Source organism: Aspergillus brunneoviolaceus, assembly GCF_003184695.1.
Source record: "Aspergillus brunneoviolaceus CBS 621.78 unplaced genomic scaffold BO95scaffold_5, whole genome shotgun sequence".
In the NCBI taxonomy this organism is placed as follows: Eukaryota; Fungi; Ascomycota; class Eurotiomycetes; order Eurotiales; family Aspergillaceae; genus Aspergillus; species Aspergillus brunneoviolaceus.
In genome coordinates, this window is record NW_020290735.1 from 76801 (window position 1) to 94801 (window position 18001).

Below are 18001 nucleotides of genomic sequence, written 5' to 3' on the forward strand. Positions count from 1 at the left end.
TTTGGAGCCGCTTTTCAGGAACCGACGGTTAACCGCTGTACATAATGCCTTGCATGCTTTGACTTAGGTGCTGGTGTATCTGCCAGTTAGGTCTAGTCGAATAAAGCTACACATTCCGTGGCCATGGGGCCACTCTAACACAATCTCAGTTTCAGATTTTAGCTTTCCTTCCACTGATTTGACGCCGTATAATGTCTATGAATGACTTCTATCAGTATGATTAGTGTGGTATATGCACACCCAATTTTGTCGTAACCGAACATCACTCTGATCAACTCCACGCCTCAACCAGCTCACACAATGTTCCCTCCCCACCGACATTACCCGGGAATACCACAAACGGAACCCCCGCATGTCGCGAGGTTGGCTCATCGCAACGCCAAATTGGCACTCCCGGCGCCGCCTGGCCGACCACCATGGCGCGCCTGATCTCCAGTCCTTTCGTTGCCGCATCGGACGAAGTGATCCCACCCTATTGCCAGAACCACCAGAAAAGTCAGCCATCCAGTCATGGGCAATCAGTCAACAACCCTTTAGAGCAAACCCGGCAAGGTCCCAGAATTCCCAAGCCCATCTGAGCGAAACCACATAGAAAAACATCGAGCCAGGAAACGAGCCGCAAAGGAAAAAAAAAAAAAAAACAAAAAAAACGAATTTGCTCTACGAACCTTAGCAACAATATACCGCGGCCTTACCCCAGCGACCACCCCCCTCAACACCTCCACTAAAGCCTCTGCCACTCTTCCTCCGATCTTTAGACTCTCCCCTCCTCCGTCACCGGTCACGAGATCCCGACTCGTCATCACCAAGGTGTCCTTCCCTGCTTGCAAGGACGTCTGGATGTGGGTAACGAGGTCTGCCATTGCGGTGTGAATTCTGGGGGTCTTGTCATCGGTGGCGTTGGCGAAGGGAGAAGGGGTAGGCTGGGTAAGGAGCGCAGGGACATCGAGGGTCAGGATGGCGAGGGCGTTGGTGCCCATCGGCCCGTGGCGGTCCGTTAGAGACTTGAGTTGCGCGGTGGTCTTGGGCACGTACGAGCCGGCCAGGATGAGCCCTCCTGTACTTTTGGGGTGCGGGAGGTCGAGAGCGGTTGCTGTGAGGGGGGAAATGGTGGGGATGGAGAGGCGGGTGGAGACGAACGAGGCGGCCGTGCGGTGGAGGTAGGGTTTTGCGGACTGGGATTGGGATTTGGCTTGATAGTATAGGTTGTTTATTCAGCATGGGTGACCAGGTGTAGGAGGAAGGGAAAGAGATGTTTAGGGGGTAATCCGCCATGCACCTTGTTTCTGATCCGGGATGAGGAAAGAATAGGGGCCGGGGGACATACCCAGAAGTAACCCGGCGACAAAAACATGCATATCCGACTCCGCGGCGGCGTTCACGATTACCACATTGCCTTCGGGAATCTGTCGCATCTTCTCGCACACGACTTCCGGTCCTCCGAGACGAATATCCTCGATGGTGATCGAGTGGATCTCCTGGGGGCTGAACCGTCCCGGTGCTTTCTCCATCATGTAGTCCCTGAGGTCGGAACTGTGGAATCCGAAGGTGGCATCGCGCGCGAACGGGGTGGTGCCCGCAGGAACGAGTGAGTCACCCTCGGCGACGTAGTGCACGTCGTTGAAGGTGAGGCGGCCGCCTTGGAAGAAGAAGGGGGCGAGGATGATGGCTGCGGCGGGGCCGAACACCGACTGCGCGACGTCGGCTTCGAGGGGGAAGTGGCCGCGCAGCGTGCTGTCACCGCGGAGGACGATGTCCACTGTCTGATGGGTGCGTGCGGCGGCTTCGGCGACGTTCTCGCAGATGGTGCGGATCAGCTGCTCGGCTTCGCTGGCGGGAAAGGCGCGCGAGTTAGTCAGGATGAAGAACCCGCCGGACGGTTGGCGGAACTCCTTGACAAGGGTGTCAATGTCCCATACGGTAAGGACAGCGATGTCATGGCAGGTTTGGGTGCCAGTGGGGTCGTCATCAAGCACGACGAGACGACTGGGTGAGGTAGTCGAGAGGAGCTTTGCGATCTGGGCTTCAGCGTCGATGGTGGACTCAGGGGGCAATTGAGCCAGGGTGCTTTGGCGCGACAGCACCGGGTATTTGCGAATACTAGCCATGGTGAGTATGAAGTTTTCTATGGCTTGGTTATTCGGAACATGATGAGGGGGGGGGTTGGTTGTTGTGGTGAGGGCGCAATAAATAAATAGACTGGAAAGATAAGGCGATGTGGGGAGATAAAGCGGGGAGAGAGTGAGTAAGATCGGACAGAAAGCCGAACTCCCCGTGTCTTCAATCTCCAGTCACTCCACTCGGTCGAGAGAAATAAGAGAAAAAATCATATCTTGCTGAATGCATGATGCTATATGCTATGCATAGGAAAAGAAGACCAGGACATCAACAACAGTCAGCAGCCAATCCACTCAAAACACCACAAGCGCCATGACAATGTGCGGAGATGCAAATCAGTCATCATGAGTGAAGCAAAGCAACCAGTGACAGAATGCAGCTATATCCAAAAGTGTCAATTCCCACAACCAACCAACCTGAAGGAGTCACAGTCATTGAACACAGTGAGAAAGAAAAAAAAGAAAGTCGAACGATCGCAAAGATGGTTATCAACCTGTCATTATGCATGTCCTCCTCCTTTTATGTCTTCCAGAACTTTGAAGCAGAAAAGAAAACAGAAAACAAAAAATTCACCGGCTCTCCTCGAAGCTGCATCCCGTGCAAGATAGAGTATCAAAACGTCCATATACCGCCTCAAACATGACTAGGGAATAAGAGATTGGTGTGTCAGCAGGCGCATCAAGATGATTATAGAGCATGAAACAGTAACAAAGGGATGGGTCGCGGCATAAGCCTAAGAACATTTTGCCAGCCGCGGCTATCAGCCAACAACGCTGCGGAAGCTGAGAGCTTCGAGAAAGCCTCCTAGATCCTCCTTCTGCACCTCGACCACGCAGTGCTCGAAACTATCGATGCGAACGCGGGCACTGGTTTCTTGGACCACTTCCTGGAAGGCAATCCCAAACCGATTCCGCAGAAGGTGCTTGTTGCCACGCAGGTCCTGCTCGTCCTCGGATTCCGATTCGGACTCTGAGGAGGATTCTTCGGTTTCCTCGTCCCCGTCCTCGTGCTCGTCATCATCCCTTGCTGCACGCTCCGCAGCGCGTTTGACTCGACGCTGCTCTCGCTCTTTCCGGCTTTTCTCCTTGGACTCCTTTTTCCGCCGTCTCTCCTCGCGGCGTTTGGTTAGAGCAGCAAAGTCGACAACACCTCCTCCACCTCCTGTGCCGACGACCACATAAAGACCTCGATCCTCATCAAGCCCGGCCAGAACTAATGGGGTGCCAACAGCCCGTCTGCGGCCGATTTTGACGGTATCCGCTCGTTCCCGTTCCTGCACGCGGATGGCCTCCGCGACCCAGAGAGCCAACTTCGTCAGCGCTCCAGGGTTGGTGAATAATTTGAGATCCGGGCCGTCCTTGACAACGGCAATGCGGAATGCGCGCAAGTGCCGGATCTGATGTTTGGACAACAACGATGTACCAGTGCGCAGGATGGCGCGGTGGAGATGTTGTGCAAGAGAAAGTGAGCCGAGGAGCAGCGTCGGCGACTCCGATGTCAGTGACAGCGCATCATACGCACTCCAAAACCGGGGGAGAAGACTGGACAGGTCAGATTCAGTAGATACATCGTCATTCGTCTCGAGGGCAGGTTTCGATAGCCGTTTCGCATCCCACGTGCCAGGAGCATCCTCCGGGCCAACCTCTAAAATAGCACCAATGATAACGCCGACGTCAGTGGCAGAAAGGCAAGCTTTCCAACCCCAGCAGCGGACGAAACCCCACCCTTCACGAGATGCAGCATGACCGGAGGCTTCGGGAGGAACAAGCCCATCGAGTCCGTACATGGGTGCGTATTTGAGCAGACGCTGCCGTAATACTCGCTTAAGTTCCATATCCATGTGAGTATAGTTTTGGTGACTTTGATTAAGACTGATGCCCATTTTCGCGAGCAGTTTGTGTAATCGCTTCTTACCATGTTCCGTCCAGACATGTAATCTTGATGCCAGGTAGGGGCTATGAAGCATACTGTCGTAGAGCGACCAGTGTCGAATGAGAAGGAACCGAGGCTCGGGAGAGAGTCGGATTGACTTGTCGGTTGGTGACCGAGCAGTGGTCGGGATGACACCGTTGATTTCGCCTCTGATGTCGCGCTCGTAGGGATCTGGAGGGTTTAATCGGTGGACTTCATCTCTCATGATCTGCCGTATTCGTTCGCCTCGTTCTCCGCCCCAACCAGCCGAGCCACCATACTCCAGCGCGTTAGAAACGCCCACGCCGGACATCGTTCGGCCACTAAGTTCCAAGCTCGACACACCTACAATGGCCAGCCACAGTAGATCATTATCTTCTCGACCAAGCTCGGACGCAAGTGAATATACAAGGGACGATATCGGCTCCGAGTACGACGTGCCGGAGTTATAGTAACTCTGCAAGAGGCCTTCATATTTCCTTCGCATTCGAAGCAACCGACGCCTTAAGGACCGTTCAGAAGGCGGTTTGGGATGTATGGGGGATGGCGAGTCCGACGTCGGCGTAACGGAGCGAGAGGAGTTAGAGGAATCGTGCCCCATCCTTCGGGGACGACTTGGAGATGAGATGATATACGAGCCCTGCACGAGAGCAATCAGGTTAGCCTCGAAGAACAACCGCCGCGAGTACCGCGGACAAACAAAACATACCGAATCACTCCTCCTACGCTGACGAGGCGGACCATCGTCCTCGTCGGATTCGTCCTCATCATCCTGGCGCGACCACGACTTCCGCTTCTTGGAATCCGAGCTAGAAGGATGATCGGCTTGACCGTCGCTCTCCGATCCATCGGCGTCAATGTCGTCAAAATCATCTGCTTCCTCATCCACCTCCGGCATCGCCATCAATTCACAATACGCCTCTCGCTCCTTACCGAGCTCCTCCTCAATATCTCCGTCGTCGTAGACCACAATGCCCCCATTGCCCGATGCGTACCCGGGTGTGATGCACCCTCTGTCCACCCCGCGCAGTTTCCGTCTCTCATTGCCGGTACCAGTGTCTGCTATGCCACCAGCATCAGTGATAGCCTCGCCCCCGAACACATTGGATAGGTTCCAGGGCCGTCGTGCGTCGAACACCCAAACCTCCACCCCTCCCATATCCTGTGCCCCTCGTCCCTCGTCATCCTCGTTATTGTTTTCGTCTTCCTCGTCCGGGCCACTCAAGCACAAGATCTCAGTCAGGTCAACCAAGCCACCCACCCCGAGACAGATGACAACACCCCCGCTACCGCCATTCGTCGTCCGCATGGGTTTGACCAGCTCCTCGCCGGCGCGCGAGAGATCACCATAGCCGGCCACGGGTTGGATCTTGTGGGGGATATAGTCGCGCTTGAGTAGGGCGGTCAGGATTCGACAGGCACAGAGCGCATCGGGTTCAAGGGCGACGAGGATGAGCACCGGTGGGGACAATGGGTGATGTGAGCGGAGTAATTGTAGGTATAGATGGGAGATAAGTTGACGAGGGAGATACATGGCGGCGGGTGAAAACTAAGCAAGGCGCGAAAAGACACACCCCCGCCGCACTACTTCTCTCCTCGACTCGAACGTGGAAGGTAAGGTCCGTTGGGCCGGTCTTTTCTTTTAGGTTGGTAAGTTTTTATCGAGAATCACCTCCACACACGCGCGCGCGCGTATGTATGCGCGGGTTAATGATAGTATTCGGGGGAAAGTTTTCAACAAACTGGTAAAGTAGACAGTGAAGTGCGAGGAGCAGCAGGACCACTAGCACCAGCAGCACCAGCAGCAGCGACAGAAAGGGCCCCCTTCCACAGGCCCCAACTCCGTGGGGGGATTTAGATAGAAAGATGGTGGGATAACAATGGGAGGGAGAGAAGTAGGAGGAGCAATCTCTTGCAAGTTAAGGGAAGAACAAATTCTAAAAGGTCAAAGACTCCATTGTCTAAGAGGGGTAAGATGTTTATTGGGGACAATTGAGATCGAGTCAAGAGAGGGCAAAGTAGGGCAGTTGAGCGGCTAAAGTAAGTTAACAGAAGTAACGAAGTAATAATCGGTTTTCCCGTCGCGCATCTCCAGGGCCCGACGACGCGTCTGGCACGTGCGGGAGGTCGAGTTTCTGCCAAGCCTTCTTTTTCTCTTTTAGGATTCATTGCTTTACTCCCAATTCAATTGGTTTCCACTGAAGAATTTCCCCTTTCCCTCAGCTTTCCCTTGCCAGGAGGTGCCCAGTGCCCAGTGCTCTTTCTCTCTTTCCTGTTTTTCTTTTCCTCTTTTTGCTGGAGACCTTCGGCATACTTTCAGTTGCTGGTGTTGCGAGGGAAGGGCTGACAATGTTTCCAATTCTTCTCACACACTTCCGTCTCTCGTGTTACGCGCTTGTACTGTATGTACCTGTTTGTCTCGGAGGGGTTCGTTCCTGCTTATAGTTAGATGTTGTACCACATGCGAATGAACATTGATTCCTCCGTAATCAGACCAAGGATAGGATTGCCTTGTATGAGTTCGTCCTAGAATCGACGATATCATACCCGATTCCAGATAGATTTGCGTTTGCGATCATTGCTTGAATATGGTCAGAAAAGCAATTGCCGCCGGTTCCTCTGCGCCACTACGCCCAGTCATCACAATCATCTTGGTTAGCAAGACCATTAATAAGCAAGTAGTTTCGTGATCATGAGAAGAAGGAACAGAAAAAAGAGAGAGAGAGAGAGAAAGATTAATAACGAACGAGCTTAGGTATAGTGAAAATGAACACAAATAGAATATACGAAAACTGGACACGCTTTACACGCCATACGACATCCCAAATCAAGCAGAGCTCGCGCCTAGAACAGAGCCGCCGAGCCAGATGGCAGCACATGCACCAAGCACAGTCAAGCCAATGAACCGCTTCTCCCAGGTGGACTCCTCGGTCATCCTCGCGGGTCCAACCTTCATCTTGACTGTGTGATGCGGGGACAACTGATGGTGTATATCTGACTCCGGACGTGAAACGGCTGCCCCAGCCTGCAGAACTGAGTCATTGTGCCCGGCAAACATGTCCCGGTCGTGGGTGCGCCATTTCTCAAGCAGCCGGGCTATCTCAATGAGGTCCTCCTTGAGGGAGCCCGGCTCAGTGCCATTGACATTCTCAACTTCGACATTCTGAACATTTCCGAAGAAGTCGACCACCGTCCGCAGGCGACCTTCCTGCTCGCCGCCAGGGAAGAGGTCCCACCGCACGCCCGGCTGGGAATGGATCTTGGACTCATCGTAAGAATCGAAGAGGTCGCCCAGGGTCTGTTTCGAGTTCGCACTCGTTACCTGCGTTTCGAGAAACTCCAGCACATAGTATGTCCACCGGTCAATCACCGCTACACCCACATCACTGTCCGCATGGTGGGAGTACGAGGACTGGTCGAGCGCACTCGATCCGGTGGCAATGATGTTGGGCGAGTAGAAATGCGTATACATGGTGTTGGCCTGGCAAGTATCGATCATGAACAGAAGCTCATGGTAACGCTTCTTTTCCCACATCTGACCAAAGGCATCCGCCAGGTCCCATGCCCCGATCTCCTCAGAGTCCTGGAACTTCAAGAACTGGTCGCCCCCATGGCCGGTCATGTATACCAGAACGTTGCTTCCTGCATCGGAACCAAGCCGCTTGCTGCGGGGCACGTCCTCGTCGAGACGGTCGGTCAGGAGACGAATGAAATTCTCCACGGTGACCTCGTAACCGCGATAGTCGACTTCGATGTTGTCGCCATAGAGATCGACTGCGCGGTCGGCGTTACTGTAAACGGTTCCAGGAAAAGCGTTGCGGGGGTTGCAGGCCATATCGTCGGGGAGCATTAGGATAATTTGCGAGTCAGGAATACCCAACCGCTTAACGGTGCGATAGAGGGAAAGGACATTGGCGAGGTGGCGGTAGTTGAACCAGAAGCGAGAGGTAGAGACGAGAACGGCCCAGTTCGACGTATGCTCAGAGGTTACGGAGACTGTGAATAGAAGAAAAACGAAGGGAAGGGCCCGAAGGAGCCCTGGAAACAGGGTCAACATGGCGAGCGATGGGAGGAGTTTAGAGCATGATCAAAGTGGATGATTATCAATGCAGATGTGACAATGGCCAGGCACAGCACAGATTCGGGGGCGGCGGCGGAGGAGTAAGAGCGGCAATCCTCAGGCACCGAAGCGGATACGGTGGAGTCAGTGCGCTAACTACATTAGGAATAAAATCAGATTGACACTTAATCAGTTCAAGTGCCAAAAGACAATCGTTCACATGCGCATCAGTCATAGGCCCATCAGTACTAGGTACTAGGTAGGCCATGAGGTAGTGAGGCAGTGCACAGCTCTGTGGTGAGCGGACTGCTACTCTCTCATTATGTTGTATCCGTGTTTGAGATAAGATGATCAATGGTGTCAAATCTACTGTACATCCATGTGAACAATAACCTGACATGTACCCTCCACCACTATCCGAGGAGCAAGGCCTCTGGCTGGCTTCCAGCGTTCAGGATTGGCAGATAAATCATGGCTTCCTGCTCAAGCGTGTCCGCAGCCAATCTGCACACAGTGTCCTCTGCTGTCCCATCGGAGTCACGCTGTTCCCAACGCCATTCCCTCGAGCGCAATTCGATGAAGCACTAAACCTGCAGAGCATCTATAACGAGCTGTACTGTGCTATGACCGAAGATGAGCATTGGGTACAGACAACCATACAGGAGATCCTTCACGTCAACCCGCTTGCTGCGGCTTTGTAGGAGATACACCAAGACGTCAAGCGCGTAGGTGGGCACACCCAAAATATTTCATGTGGAATATTTCGTTTGGACTACATGCTTCAAGGCGACGGAACCTCCAAGCTGGCTATCGACCCAGCCGACGGCTCAATCTCCATCCCGCAGCTGAAGCAAGTAGAGTTCAATACCTTCTCCTGCGCCGGGGCATCCCACGCACAAAAGACCGTGGATATGCACCGCCATTTCACCCGTACAGGGGCATACAATTCCCTCACAAACGGAAACTCACCTGTTGGTCTTGCTGCCTTGCCCGAAAATAACAATATTCAATCACTAGCTGCCTGCCTCGCAGAAGCGCACGCCCTCTATGGGCAAGCAAAGAGCAAGGTAGCTGCAGAAACAGCAGTCCTCCTTCTTGTCCAGCCCCAGAACTTCAACATTGCTGACGAGCGGCCCGTCGAATATGCGCTGTGGAATCAAGCCAGTCCCGTCCTAGCCTACCGTGTCGAATGGGACGACGATCTACTCGAAACCACATCCCTGTCCAAAACGAAAGAGCTGCTCTTTCACCCATCGTGGCTGCAGTCACAAGTCCCAATCGAGATCTCCGTCGTCTACCTGCGCGCAGGCTACGAAGCCGACGAATACGACCATGTAGGCAAGAGGGCGCGAGTGCGATTGGAGACATCCCGAGCGATCAAATGCCCATCATTATTGGCACAGATCCTCACATTTAGGAAGGTTCAGAAAGCCCTCACAGAGCCCGGATCAGTGGAGAGGTTCCTGTCACCAAACAAGGCGGCCAAGATCAGAAAGACGTTTGTACCCATGTATCCGCTGGATGAGTCCCAAGCGGGTCTGCGGGCTCGAAACTGGGCAACTGATTCAGATGTCGCGGGGAACTACGTGTTGAAACCGTCACATGAGGGTGGGGGTCACAATGTCTATGGGGCGGATATACCTGACTTTCTGGCTTCGGTTGCGCGTTCCGCGTGGTGTGCATACATCTTGATGGAGCGCATCCACTCGCCGGCGGTGTATAATGTGCTCATGTCGCCGCAGGGCATTGGTTCGGGCCCGGTCGTATCGGAGCTCGGCGTGATCGGGACCTGTATCTGGAAGAAGACAACAGAGGGCTCTGAAATTCTGAGCAACACAGTTGCTGGGTGGTCATACATAACCAAGCATACCGACGTGGATGAGATGAGTGTGTTGAAGGGCTATGGGTGCTTTGACACTCCACTCCTATACTGATGTGTTCTTGAACAAATGTTAATCCACACATATAGTAAGTTACACAAGTCATCTCGATCCCTGATGTCATGACAAACGTACAGTAACGCTTCAAGTATACTAGTGTACTATTCCTAACCGATGCGATCGGCAGTACCTACGCCGGATTGGTACAAACCGCCGTTGGTGGCGTCGGCGGGATCCAACCTCGCAGAATCATGCTCTAATCTAATATATATGCATTGTTTCAAAACTAAAGGTCTAACATGATCAAGTAATCGTACAATTCGACGCTTATTTGCCAATCTCAACACCACCAGTGGCACCGAGGAGACGCTACAATACTCAATTAGCGATCTGCTTTGGAAGCAGCTGACGAACAGAGATCCACATACCTTGATGTCACCGTAGATGGCGAACTGACCAGCGGTGATGGTACCAACCTGGAGAGGATATTAGCCTTCAAATTCCAAATCTGTCGTCCTTTGAGGAGTGAACATACCATGAAGAGACGAGCACCAATACCGGCGTAAGAGCCACGGAGACCAAGCTCCTTACCGATCTTGATGAGACGAGAAACGGTACCCTCACCAGGCTCACCGGGGGTCTTGTTGATCTTGGAGAGCATAGTGTCGGCGGGCTGGGAGACGATGGCAGCAGCGAAACCAGCAATGAGACCAGAGCCAAGGTTGATACCAGTCTTAGCACCCTCAGAGACAGAGTTCTTGTCAACGAAGCCGTAGACAGCCTCGACAGTCTTCTCGAAAACAACGAACTTGGCCATAGTGTAAGGAACCCTGCCGGAAGTTAGCAATGGCGCATATCCTGATTTATGGGCGCGGGCGGCCGGGAAGTCGCGGAAAGACATACTGCTTGAAGAGCATAGGACCGAAACCAGAGTAGAAAGCACCGATACCCTCGTTCTTGAGGATCTTACCGAAACCGCTCATGAGACCGGAAGCGAAGGTAGGCTGGGAGACAAGACGGATACGGGTGGCCTCAAGGGGGCACAGGGCGATATCAGCGAAGAACTCAGCGGTGGCGGAAGAGGCAAGGTAGATAGCGGTGCGGTTGTTGGAGGCAGTCTCGTAACCGAGCTGGTTAATCCACTGCTGCTTGAAGAACTCGTAACCTCCGAACTTGAAAGCACCCTGGAGGAAGTAACCGGCAGCGGTAGGACCGAAACCAGTGAGGAGAGCGCCAGCACCCTCGTTGGCAATGACCTGCTTGAAACCACCAATCATACCACGGTTGTAGGTGACCGGGTCGAGCTGGATTCTGGTCTTGACGCTGCAAGGCACGAGAAAGAGAGAGGACGTCAGCAACGGGCATGGTCGGATGGTAGGACAGGCAAGTCGATCAAGCGCGCGCACAGGCGGAAATACTGAGCGCGTTCTTCAATTGCGACGTGGGCGAGACAAGACGGTGTCCGACTTACACATCGACAGGAGTGAGAGCTCCGTGAGTGACGGAACAGCAGACAGCACCAGCGAAGGCGAATCTGGAGTAAAGGGCAAGGCCAGTAGGCGCGTCGGCCTTAGGGGTAGTGACGGACATTATGTATGAAAGGGTATATGGGATGTTATAGAGAAACAAAAGGAAAAGGAGGAGAGGAGTGTGGGGGAAAGGGAAAGAAGAGCGAAGCGATTGAAGCTTTGCAGAGATTGGAAAGGAAGAAAATGGACTCGGGAGGCGGCCGGCAACGGGGGAGGGAGTGAAAGAGTCGACTAGGACTAGTTTGAAAGGGATGGCCGGAACCTCGCTGCTTTTGGCCCTAGTGGCTAGCGGAACCCGAAAACTTTTCGCTGCCAGTGCACCGCGCCTTGGAACCGCTTTAAATCCGATCTCCCGGTCAACACATGGCAATGATGATGGCAAAAGTTATTGAAGGGAAAAAAAGAAAAACGTCGTCATAGTTAGTATAAGGAATTGAGTAATGCTAATGATAGCATTGGTAGGGTAATAGGGCTGACTGAATCACCCCCAATCTCCCAATTACACGTCTACTGTTGAGTCTTGGGAATTCCTCGGACAAGTGGCTGGTGGCTCTTCTACCAAGTAATATCAATATTGTTGATACTGTTGTTACTGTTAGATCTTGAGAAGTCCTCCTCCAAGCCTGAGGCATTCCAGTCCCCGTTCTCCCGTTAGTTACCCGCCATACTTGTTCGATGAAGAGAGACACACACAATGACATCCTCCATGGTTACCTAGGTAGTGATGGCCTTTTCTCTCATTCTTCCCTATCTATCCTTAAATTGACACGCATATTGTTAAGAGGACTAGCAATATTCAATTGACCTCAGATCCTCTCTGACCGTAAAAGAACCTGAGCCCTTGGAACTCCGCCCAGCCTGACGAGGTCCCGGATTGGCGCATGAATCCCCTTCGGTCAACGGGAAGCCGACCGAGATATCCAGGCGGATCTCATCTATCATGCTAAATTTGGGTTTCTACACCCTGTCGCTCACAAGGTGTTCAAACATCTCGATTGTGTCTCTATTCCTGAGAGCTTCTTCACGGATGCGATGCGGAACTGATGTAATGCGGGCCTATCTTACAATGATGCTGACGACGTAGCTCAATCAACCATGGGTACAGTAATCTAAATTTGAAGCCCGATCCGTACTTTCGGGAGACAAGCTGTCACTCACATCATTTCAGAGCTACTCATAGACTATTCCATGATTTGATTCAGTTTACAGTTCTCGTACTCCCGCCGAGCGACGCCTACGACTGAACAATGCCCCCTGGAAGAGTCGATACATCTTATACAAGATTCGGCGCCTGCGGCCTCCGCTCCGGTCTGTCGCATTACCTGCTACCCTGCATCACCTTCAAAGTTGACACATACCTAAGGCTCCGTTAGCTTCTTAGTCAGAGCATCCGACGGAAGAACGCGAAATATGGCAATGAAAAACCAGTGAGAATGCTGCCATATTGCGAAAGAAGAACTCGTGTATCCTTTTGCCGATCTCTACAACGCCATGAAGGATGTCTTACAGTCAATTGTACTCTCAGGTAGAGGCAATGTCTGGCACTGACAGAGGCGCGAATTTGTATATGCACCCGGAAAGCAATGCGACTGATTCGAGGAATCGAATTACACCAGCTAGTGGTCATGTTGCTCAGGTTCTAGGAGATATTGCCTCATTCGCTAATCCGCGGCCGACAACCCCAGGCTTCATCCAGCATAGCAATTCTTGAAACTTTTCCGGCCTCACATGTGCCATAGGCAATCCAAGTTCCTCCGAGAAAGAACTATATGTTGTTTGAAAGCTAACTACGGAGAAATATTTGGATATTATTCGAGAGGTATACCATTCATCACCATTGATGGGAGTGGCTCCCGGTCGAGACATCGAGTACCTATTTGTGATGGTATGGGCGGGTTCAAAAGCGTAGGAGAAACGGTTCTCAGCATCAGCGCTGCATTTCCGCCGAATTTGACAAAAGTGGCAGTATTGAGCTGAATGGCTTCCACTAACCACAGTTTCAAAAACATTAGAATTACATAGTCTGATATGACTTCTCGACTTGCCATGATGATTTCGCCTCTGGTGTCCCAAGGCTTGACTATAAGTATTCGATGACGATATATGCTGCAGTAATTCTGCGGATTTTTCGGGGTTTCGTGATTTAAGAATTGCTGTAGCGACTAGAGACTGGACAGTCGACAAATCCGGCTTGCTTCAGCTTGTATGGGCTTGTTGTGATACTCCAAGTCAACGGAATTCAGCCGGATTTAACGTACAAAGCCGCCGACAATACGAAGCCCGCCAAGACAACGAGAGAATCTCAATGTCAACTAGTATCATTGCAGACTTCCTGGAGACTACTCATATCATGAAACGCCTGATCAACACAGAACCCGAAATCCATACAGCTGAGGAAGAGGAGAAGCGATCTCGGGGGCCTGGAAATACAAGTATGGACCATATAGTTAACTATAAGCCATCAAAAAAACAGATTGGTCTCCTATTCAGACCTCCAGAATCAAGGTAGGTTCTGCAAGCTAGTGGGGCCACATAAATCGACAGGCTGTTGTCGACTGTTGCTGATAAAGTGCTCGGGCCAGAGCAAAATCCTTCGGTCGATTTCCAACCCCCTCCCCCCACACCACTTCAATTCCTCCCGTTCTCAAACTACTCATCCTGGGTGTCTTGTGAGGGATTTGACCTCAGACATGCATAAGATAACGATCTAGTAATACACAGGGAGAGGGGGGGAAAGAAAACGGAGTAAGCCCTCGCACATATGGAAAATGGCAGCCTGCATCACACGTGGGTTGCGAGCTATACAAGACTGATCGACATTGAATACTCCTGAGCAACCGCAAAACAGATGAAGCTATAGCAGCAGCACTAAACTAGTATGCAGCCATTGACTCCACGCCATTCGCCCGCTGAAATCTATCAGTCGCGGCCGTCAAGGTTTTGATCAAATGAATGCCAGAGATTGTGATGCACGACCCCTGTGACCACGTTCTATAATTGCCATCTTAATTTTCTTACTGGCACCGGTTGCGTTTCTTACCCCTGCTGCCATGCGCCTCGAATCCGTCCATCAGCTGCACAGCCATCGTCTTCTACTACGGTATCTGCATCGTACATCGCACTTTCCGCGCCGTATCGTCGTGGTTACTTCGTTGACCGCCGGTTTTTAGATCAAACATCGCCTCCCTTACGTATTGCTCCTCGCGCTCACTTTGGTTCAAGTTACACCCAAGACCACACCGATGACAGCTTCTGTCGATGCTGCCTTGACCCTCACAGAAGCTGTAGGCTGGGGATCACCTGCGATGTCTACCCCTCAACTTCAAGAACTCTCTGTAGCATCGCAGGAGCGACAAACACCGCTACAGCTCGTCAGTCCACTATGGAAATTCTCCGCGGCATTTTCGTCGCAAGTGCTTCTTGTGGGGTGTGTCCTTGTCCATCGCAAATAACGCATAGAACAAGGTGCTGATAAGTCTGTTTGTGAAGGTTTCTAGTTCTGCCTCTAGCATTCGGGGATGACGAAGCCGAGTTCCCTGCGAATAAGACACCCACGACAATCGCAGCTTTCATCCTCATCGCCATTGCATACTCTTTGTCGCTCGCAGTCGTCTGCTTTCAGTCTCAGGACCGCAATTTCCTACTTTATTCTCTGTTTCTGTACGTGCGCCTTGACGATCTTCCATTCCATCCAGCTAATGCTTTTTCAGACCTTGCCTGGGTTCAAACCTCCTCGCTCTCTTGAACGTCCTGCTCAACGTCATTTGCCGAAATCTGCTCCCTATGGGCAGCCTGGAAATCGTCAGCCTTGGCCTTTCCAGCACCTTCGCTTTTCTTTCTGGCCTTGGAGCTTTATGTGCCTATGCGTGGGACATCCCCGGTTTATCTCGAGCCGGTCATCGCCATAGCCCGCACTTGACTGATGAAGAGATGCAGCGCCAGCAATTACAGCGACTTTTAGAACCAGAGTCCTCTCAGAAGAAGCGAAGCTCCAAGATGTACCACAAGACATTCCAAGTCAAGGCTCCCGAGCTGGTTAATCCTGGCAAGGGCTGGGATACCTTCATACCTCCTCCTCGGGAGGGAAATTATTTCCGATGAGATGCCCCCGGATTCCCTGAGGATATTGGATATGTGTTTTATGTGGTCACGGTTGCGCAAAACAGTTGTATAAAACAGCAACACTTCTGGTCTCGTCGATGCACTTGAAAGCTCACTCTTGTCGTAGTCAAGTATATCATCATTTGAAGTACCTTTTCCAGGTTTCCAATCCAGTCAAGTCGTCGCTTGTTAACACCATCTGAAACATAGCGAATCTAGATTATATAGCTGTGGCACCGGGCCACCGGCTCATAGTGTCTTTAAATCTACTTCTCTACCATTTCACTCTTTTGGGTCTACTTTCAGCGTAGCCTGGGCACAGCGACCATGCTGATGTAGGAAATGGTTTGTGATAGGTGCCTAATTTTGTAGAGTCTGAAAATAGATCGGCTATGAGTGCCGCTCAAGGTAGACAGAAAGTGCATTGAATTCCATACTTCAACAATCGGCCTTTCATGCCTCTGGCAGACATACCCACCGTACTTCAGATTTCAGCATCAAGTTTGACAGAATGGAGCATGTGCAAGTCCAGCATCTATAGTCATAATAGAGCCGCTGTGCAACAGCTGTCATCTGACACGTTGACGGTCGCACTTCCCAAGTCATGCCGAAGCTGACACTGAATAATCTCGTCTTGACACCCCATCATACCAGATCAATGTGCATTAACCACGACTTAACGAACGACTCTATCCATGAAGATCACTTCATAATCCGATCCACAAAAATGGAACCTCGGCAATTACCCAATTGGGACAGACCGCGCGGAACAGCAGGGCGGGACTTGGAAAGTGAAGACTCCAACTTTCCCCTCCAAAAGTTGTCTTGACTCCTGAACTCTGACCCTTTTTCCGACTTGGGCTTCAAATTAAAAGAGCGCCCTTCATATCTCAGCGCTTTGCAATCATTCAAGACTACTTCCTGTGCTTGTTAGGGACTGTGTATGCCCACTATGGCCAAATCCGTGACCTTGTTCGAAGCCCCGCCACTGGACCCTTCGAAAGCGCCGATAGAGAACGTCTTAGAGTTGACCCCTGTGGTTGACGTGGGCAGAGTATGACACTTGCTCCTTTCTCTCTTGCTTTCTTCATCTGAGGGGCTAATTCTAATTCCGCCTAATCCAACCAGGATGTATTCACAAACACCCGGCCTCTTTGGCATCCTCCGGGCGCACGAGGCATTTACGGCGGTGCCGCCATCGCCCAATCTCTTGCCGCCGCGATGCGAACTGTCCCCGATGATTTTGCCGTCCACAGCATGCATTGCTATTTCGTTTTGGCTGGCGACTCTGAAATCCCCATCGTCTACCACGTCGAGCGAGTCCGCGACGGTCGAAGTTTCACCACCCGCACGGTGCAAGCTAGGCAGCGCGGTCGACCTATTTTCACCACCACACTGAGTTTCAGCAAAGCCAACAGTGGCGGTAGGAAAAAGCTTGAGCATGCCTCATCTATGCCATCCGTCGCGCTACCAGAGGAGTCGGAACCTGGTGCCAAACGGGCATTCCAACAATCAGGCGGCGGACCATTCGAATCACACAGAGCGGGGATTGTAAATCGTCAGTATTCGAACGCGGAGTGATGGGTCTCCCTTGACGTCGTGGACTAACAATTTGTAGGTCACTTGGCCCCGGAAGACAAAAAGGTCAGACGGTTTTTCCGGTCACGAGGGAAGATATCCGATGCAGGAGGACACCGTGCCCACCTATCCGCCCTTGCATACATTACCGACAGCTATTTCATTGGCACTGTGTCAAGAGTTCACGATATCCCACGCTTTTCCTCGCCGGCCGAGCTCGAGAAGCTTCTCAAAGCTCTCAAGAACCCGTCAGATCTAGACGATGAAGACATTGCACGTGCGCTGAAGGAGCTAAAAGAGGAAGAGACCGTGGAGCTTCGCCGTCGCTTAGAGGGCGCTTTGAGCAAGGCTACGAGTCAGGACCCCAAAGAACACAAGGAAGTGGGCATGATGGTAAGCCTTGACCACTCGATCTACTTTCACAATCCCTGGGCATTCCGAGCAGACGAATGGATGTTCTCCGAGATGGAAAGTCCGTGGGCTGGCGAGGGAAGAGGCTTGGTTCTTCAGAAGTTCTGGTCCAAAGATGGAATTCTTATCGCCACATGCACGCAAGAGGTATGGCTGTCCTACGTATTCGAAGTCCCCACTTGGTTTGAGTCAGTGCTAATGCTGGAGAGGATCAGGGTGTCGTACGGCTCAAGCAGGATGAACCGCCACGATCTAAGATCTGAGAAATGTGACACCTACATAATATACCCGTCCTGCATCTTGTAGAACTGTCAATTGAACATACAACATTCTCTATATAATTATTGCATACTCGATAGATCTTCCAATCCATTGGTACATCCATCGGCTTCTCTATACTGGCTTCGTTTCAT

General features: G+C 51.9%; 9 protein-coding genes across 9 annotated transcripts; 3 read left to right on the forward strand and 6 right to left on the reverse strand.

Annotated features, from left to right (window-relative positions):
* Positions 1-128: 128 nt before the first annotated feature.
* On the reverse strand, positions 129-2176 carry BO95DRAFT_438531 (uncharacterized protein). The gene is made up of 3 exons (XM_025585539.1): positions 1328-2176; positions 669-1192; positions 129-472 (listed from the first exon to the last, which is right to left on the reverse strand). The coding sequence occupies exons 1-3, from the start codon at positions 2106-2108 to the stop codon at positions 272-274; spliced, it is 1506 nt and encodes a 501-aa protein (XP_025446715.1). The 5' UTR covers positions 2109-2176; the 3' UTR covers positions 129-271.
* Positions 2177-2802: 626 nt separating this feature from the next.
* On the reverse strand, positions 2803-5723 carry BO95DRAFT_193931 (cell division control 45 family protein). Its single transcript, XM_025580971.1, has one exon. The coding sequence runs from the start codon at positions 5561-5563 to the stop codon at positions 2879-2881; it is 2685 nt and encodes an 894-aa protein (XP_025446716.1). The 5' UTR covers positions 5564-5723; the 3' UTR covers positions 2803-2878.
* Positions 5724-6296, reverse strand: BO95DRAFT_193932 (uncharacterized protein). Its single transcript, XM_025580972.1, has one exon. The coding sequence runs from the start codon at positions 6196-6198 to the stop codon at positions 5884-5886; it is 315 nt and encodes a 104-aa protein (XP_025446717.1). The 5' UTR covers positions 6199-6296; the 3' UTR covers positions 5724-5883.
* A 419-nt stretch (positions 6297-6715) lies between these two features.
* BO95DRAFT_193934 (GPI-anchor transamidase) lies at positions 6716-8175 on the reverse strand. Its single transcript, XM_025580973.1, has one exon. It carries the CDS (start codon positions 8084-8086, stop codon positions 6857-6859), a length of 1230 nt encoding a protein of 409 aa, XP_025446718.1. The 5' UTR covers positions 8087-8175; the 3' UTR covers positions 6716-6856.
* A 175-nt stretch (positions 8176-8350) lies between these two features.
* Positions 8351-10023, forward strand: BO95DRAFT_478696 (glutathione synthetase; the record flags this gene model as incomplete). The annotated part of the gene is made up of 2 exons (XM_025590051.1): positions 8351-8733; positions 8791-10023. Exons 1-2 carry the CDS (start codon positions 8488-8490, stop codon positions 10021-10023), a joined length of 1479 nt encoding a protein of 492 aa, XP_025446719.1. The 5' UTR covers positions 8351-8487.
* A 199-nt stretch (positions 10024-10222) lies between these two features.
* BO95DRAFT_379996 (putative mitochondrial phosphate carrier protein (Mir1)) lies at positions 10223-11562 on the reverse strand (the record flags this gene model as incomplete). The annotated part of the gene is made up of 5 exons (XM_025583332.1): positions 10223-10338; positions 10398-10445; positions 10505-10799; positions 10873-11292; positions 11441-11562. The coding sequence occupies 5 exons, from the start codon at positions 11557-11559 to the stop codon at positions 10297-10299; spliced, it is 924 nt and encodes a 307-aa protein (XP_025446720.1). The 3' UTR covers positions 10223-10296.
* Positions 11563-11882: 320 nt separating this feature from the next.
* Positions 11883-12308, reverse strand: BO95DRAFT_194218 (uncharacterized protein). The gene has a single exon (XM_025580976.1). It carries the CDS (start codon positions 12197-12199, stop codon positions 11942-11944), a length of 258 nt encoding a protein of 85 aa, XP_025446721.1. The 5' UTR covers positions 12200-12308; the 3' UTR covers positions 11883-11941.
* A 2495-nt stretch (positions 12309-14803) lies between these two features.
* On the forward strand, positions 14804-15599 carry BO95DRAFT_352402 (uncharacterized protein; the record flags this gene model as incomplete). The annotated part of the gene is made up of 3 exons (XM_025582128.1): positions 14804-14925; positions 14988-15158; positions 15209-15599. 3 exons carry the CDS (start codon positions 14804-14806, stop codon positions 15597-15599), a joined length of 684 nt encoding a protein of 227 aa, XP_025446722.1.
* A 465-nt stretch (positions 15600-16064) lies between these two features.
* On the forward strand, positions 16065-17913 carry BO95DRAFT_478699 (acyl-CoA thioesterase II). The gene is made up of 4 exons (XM_025590052.1): positions 16065-16653; positions 16728-17157; positions 17218-17735; positions 17804-17913. Exons 1-4 carry the CDS (start codon positions 16543-16545, stop codon positions 17849-17851), a joined length of 1107 nt encoding a protein of 368 aa, XP_025446723.1. The 5' UTR covers positions 16065-16542; the 3' UTR covers positions 17852-17913.
* Positions 17914-18001: the final 88 nt, after the last annotated feature.

Coding starts and splice junctions, on each gene's coding strand:
- BO95DRAFT_438531 (XM_025585539.1), bottom strand. CDS start 2,108: ATGGCTAGTATTCGCAAATACCCGGTGCTGTCGCGCCAAAGCACCCTG. Junction 1,193..1,327: donor TGTCGCCGGGTTACTTCTGG/GTATGTCCCCCG, acceptor TATACTATCAAG/CCAAATCCCAATCCCAGTCC. Junction 473..668: donor CGCGGTATATTGTTGCTAAG/GTTCGTAGAGCA, acceptor TTCTGGCAATAG/GGTGGGATCACTTCGTCCGA.
- BO95DRAFT_193934 (XM_025580973.1), bottom strand. CDS start 8,086: ATGTTGACCCTGTTTCCAGGGCTCCTTCGGGCCCTTCCCTTCGTTTTT.
- BO95DRAFT_193931 (XM_025580971.1), bottom strand. CDS start 5,563: ATGTATCTCCCTCGTCAACTTATCTCCCATCTATACCTACAATTACTC.
- BO95DRAFT_193932 (XM_025580972.1), bottom strand. CDS start 6,198: ATGAATCCTAAAAGAGAAAAAGAAGGCTTGGCAGAAACTCGACCTCCC.
- BO95DRAFT_194218 (XM_025580976.1), bottom strand. CDS start 12,199: ATGTCATTGTGTGTGTCTCTCTTCATCGAACAAGTATGGCGGGTAACT.
- BO95DRAFT_478699 (XM_025590052.1), top strand. CDS start 16,543: ATGCCCACTATGGCCAAATCCGTGACCTTGTTCGAAGCCCCGCCACTG. Junction 16,654..16,727: donor CTGTGGTTGACGTGGGCAGA/GTATGACACTTG, acceptor TAATCCAACCAG/GATGTATTCACAAACACCCG. Junction 17,736..17,803: donor TCGCCACATGCACGCAAGAG/GTATGGCTGTCC, acceptor GGAGAGGATCAG/GGTGTCGTACGGCTCAAGCA.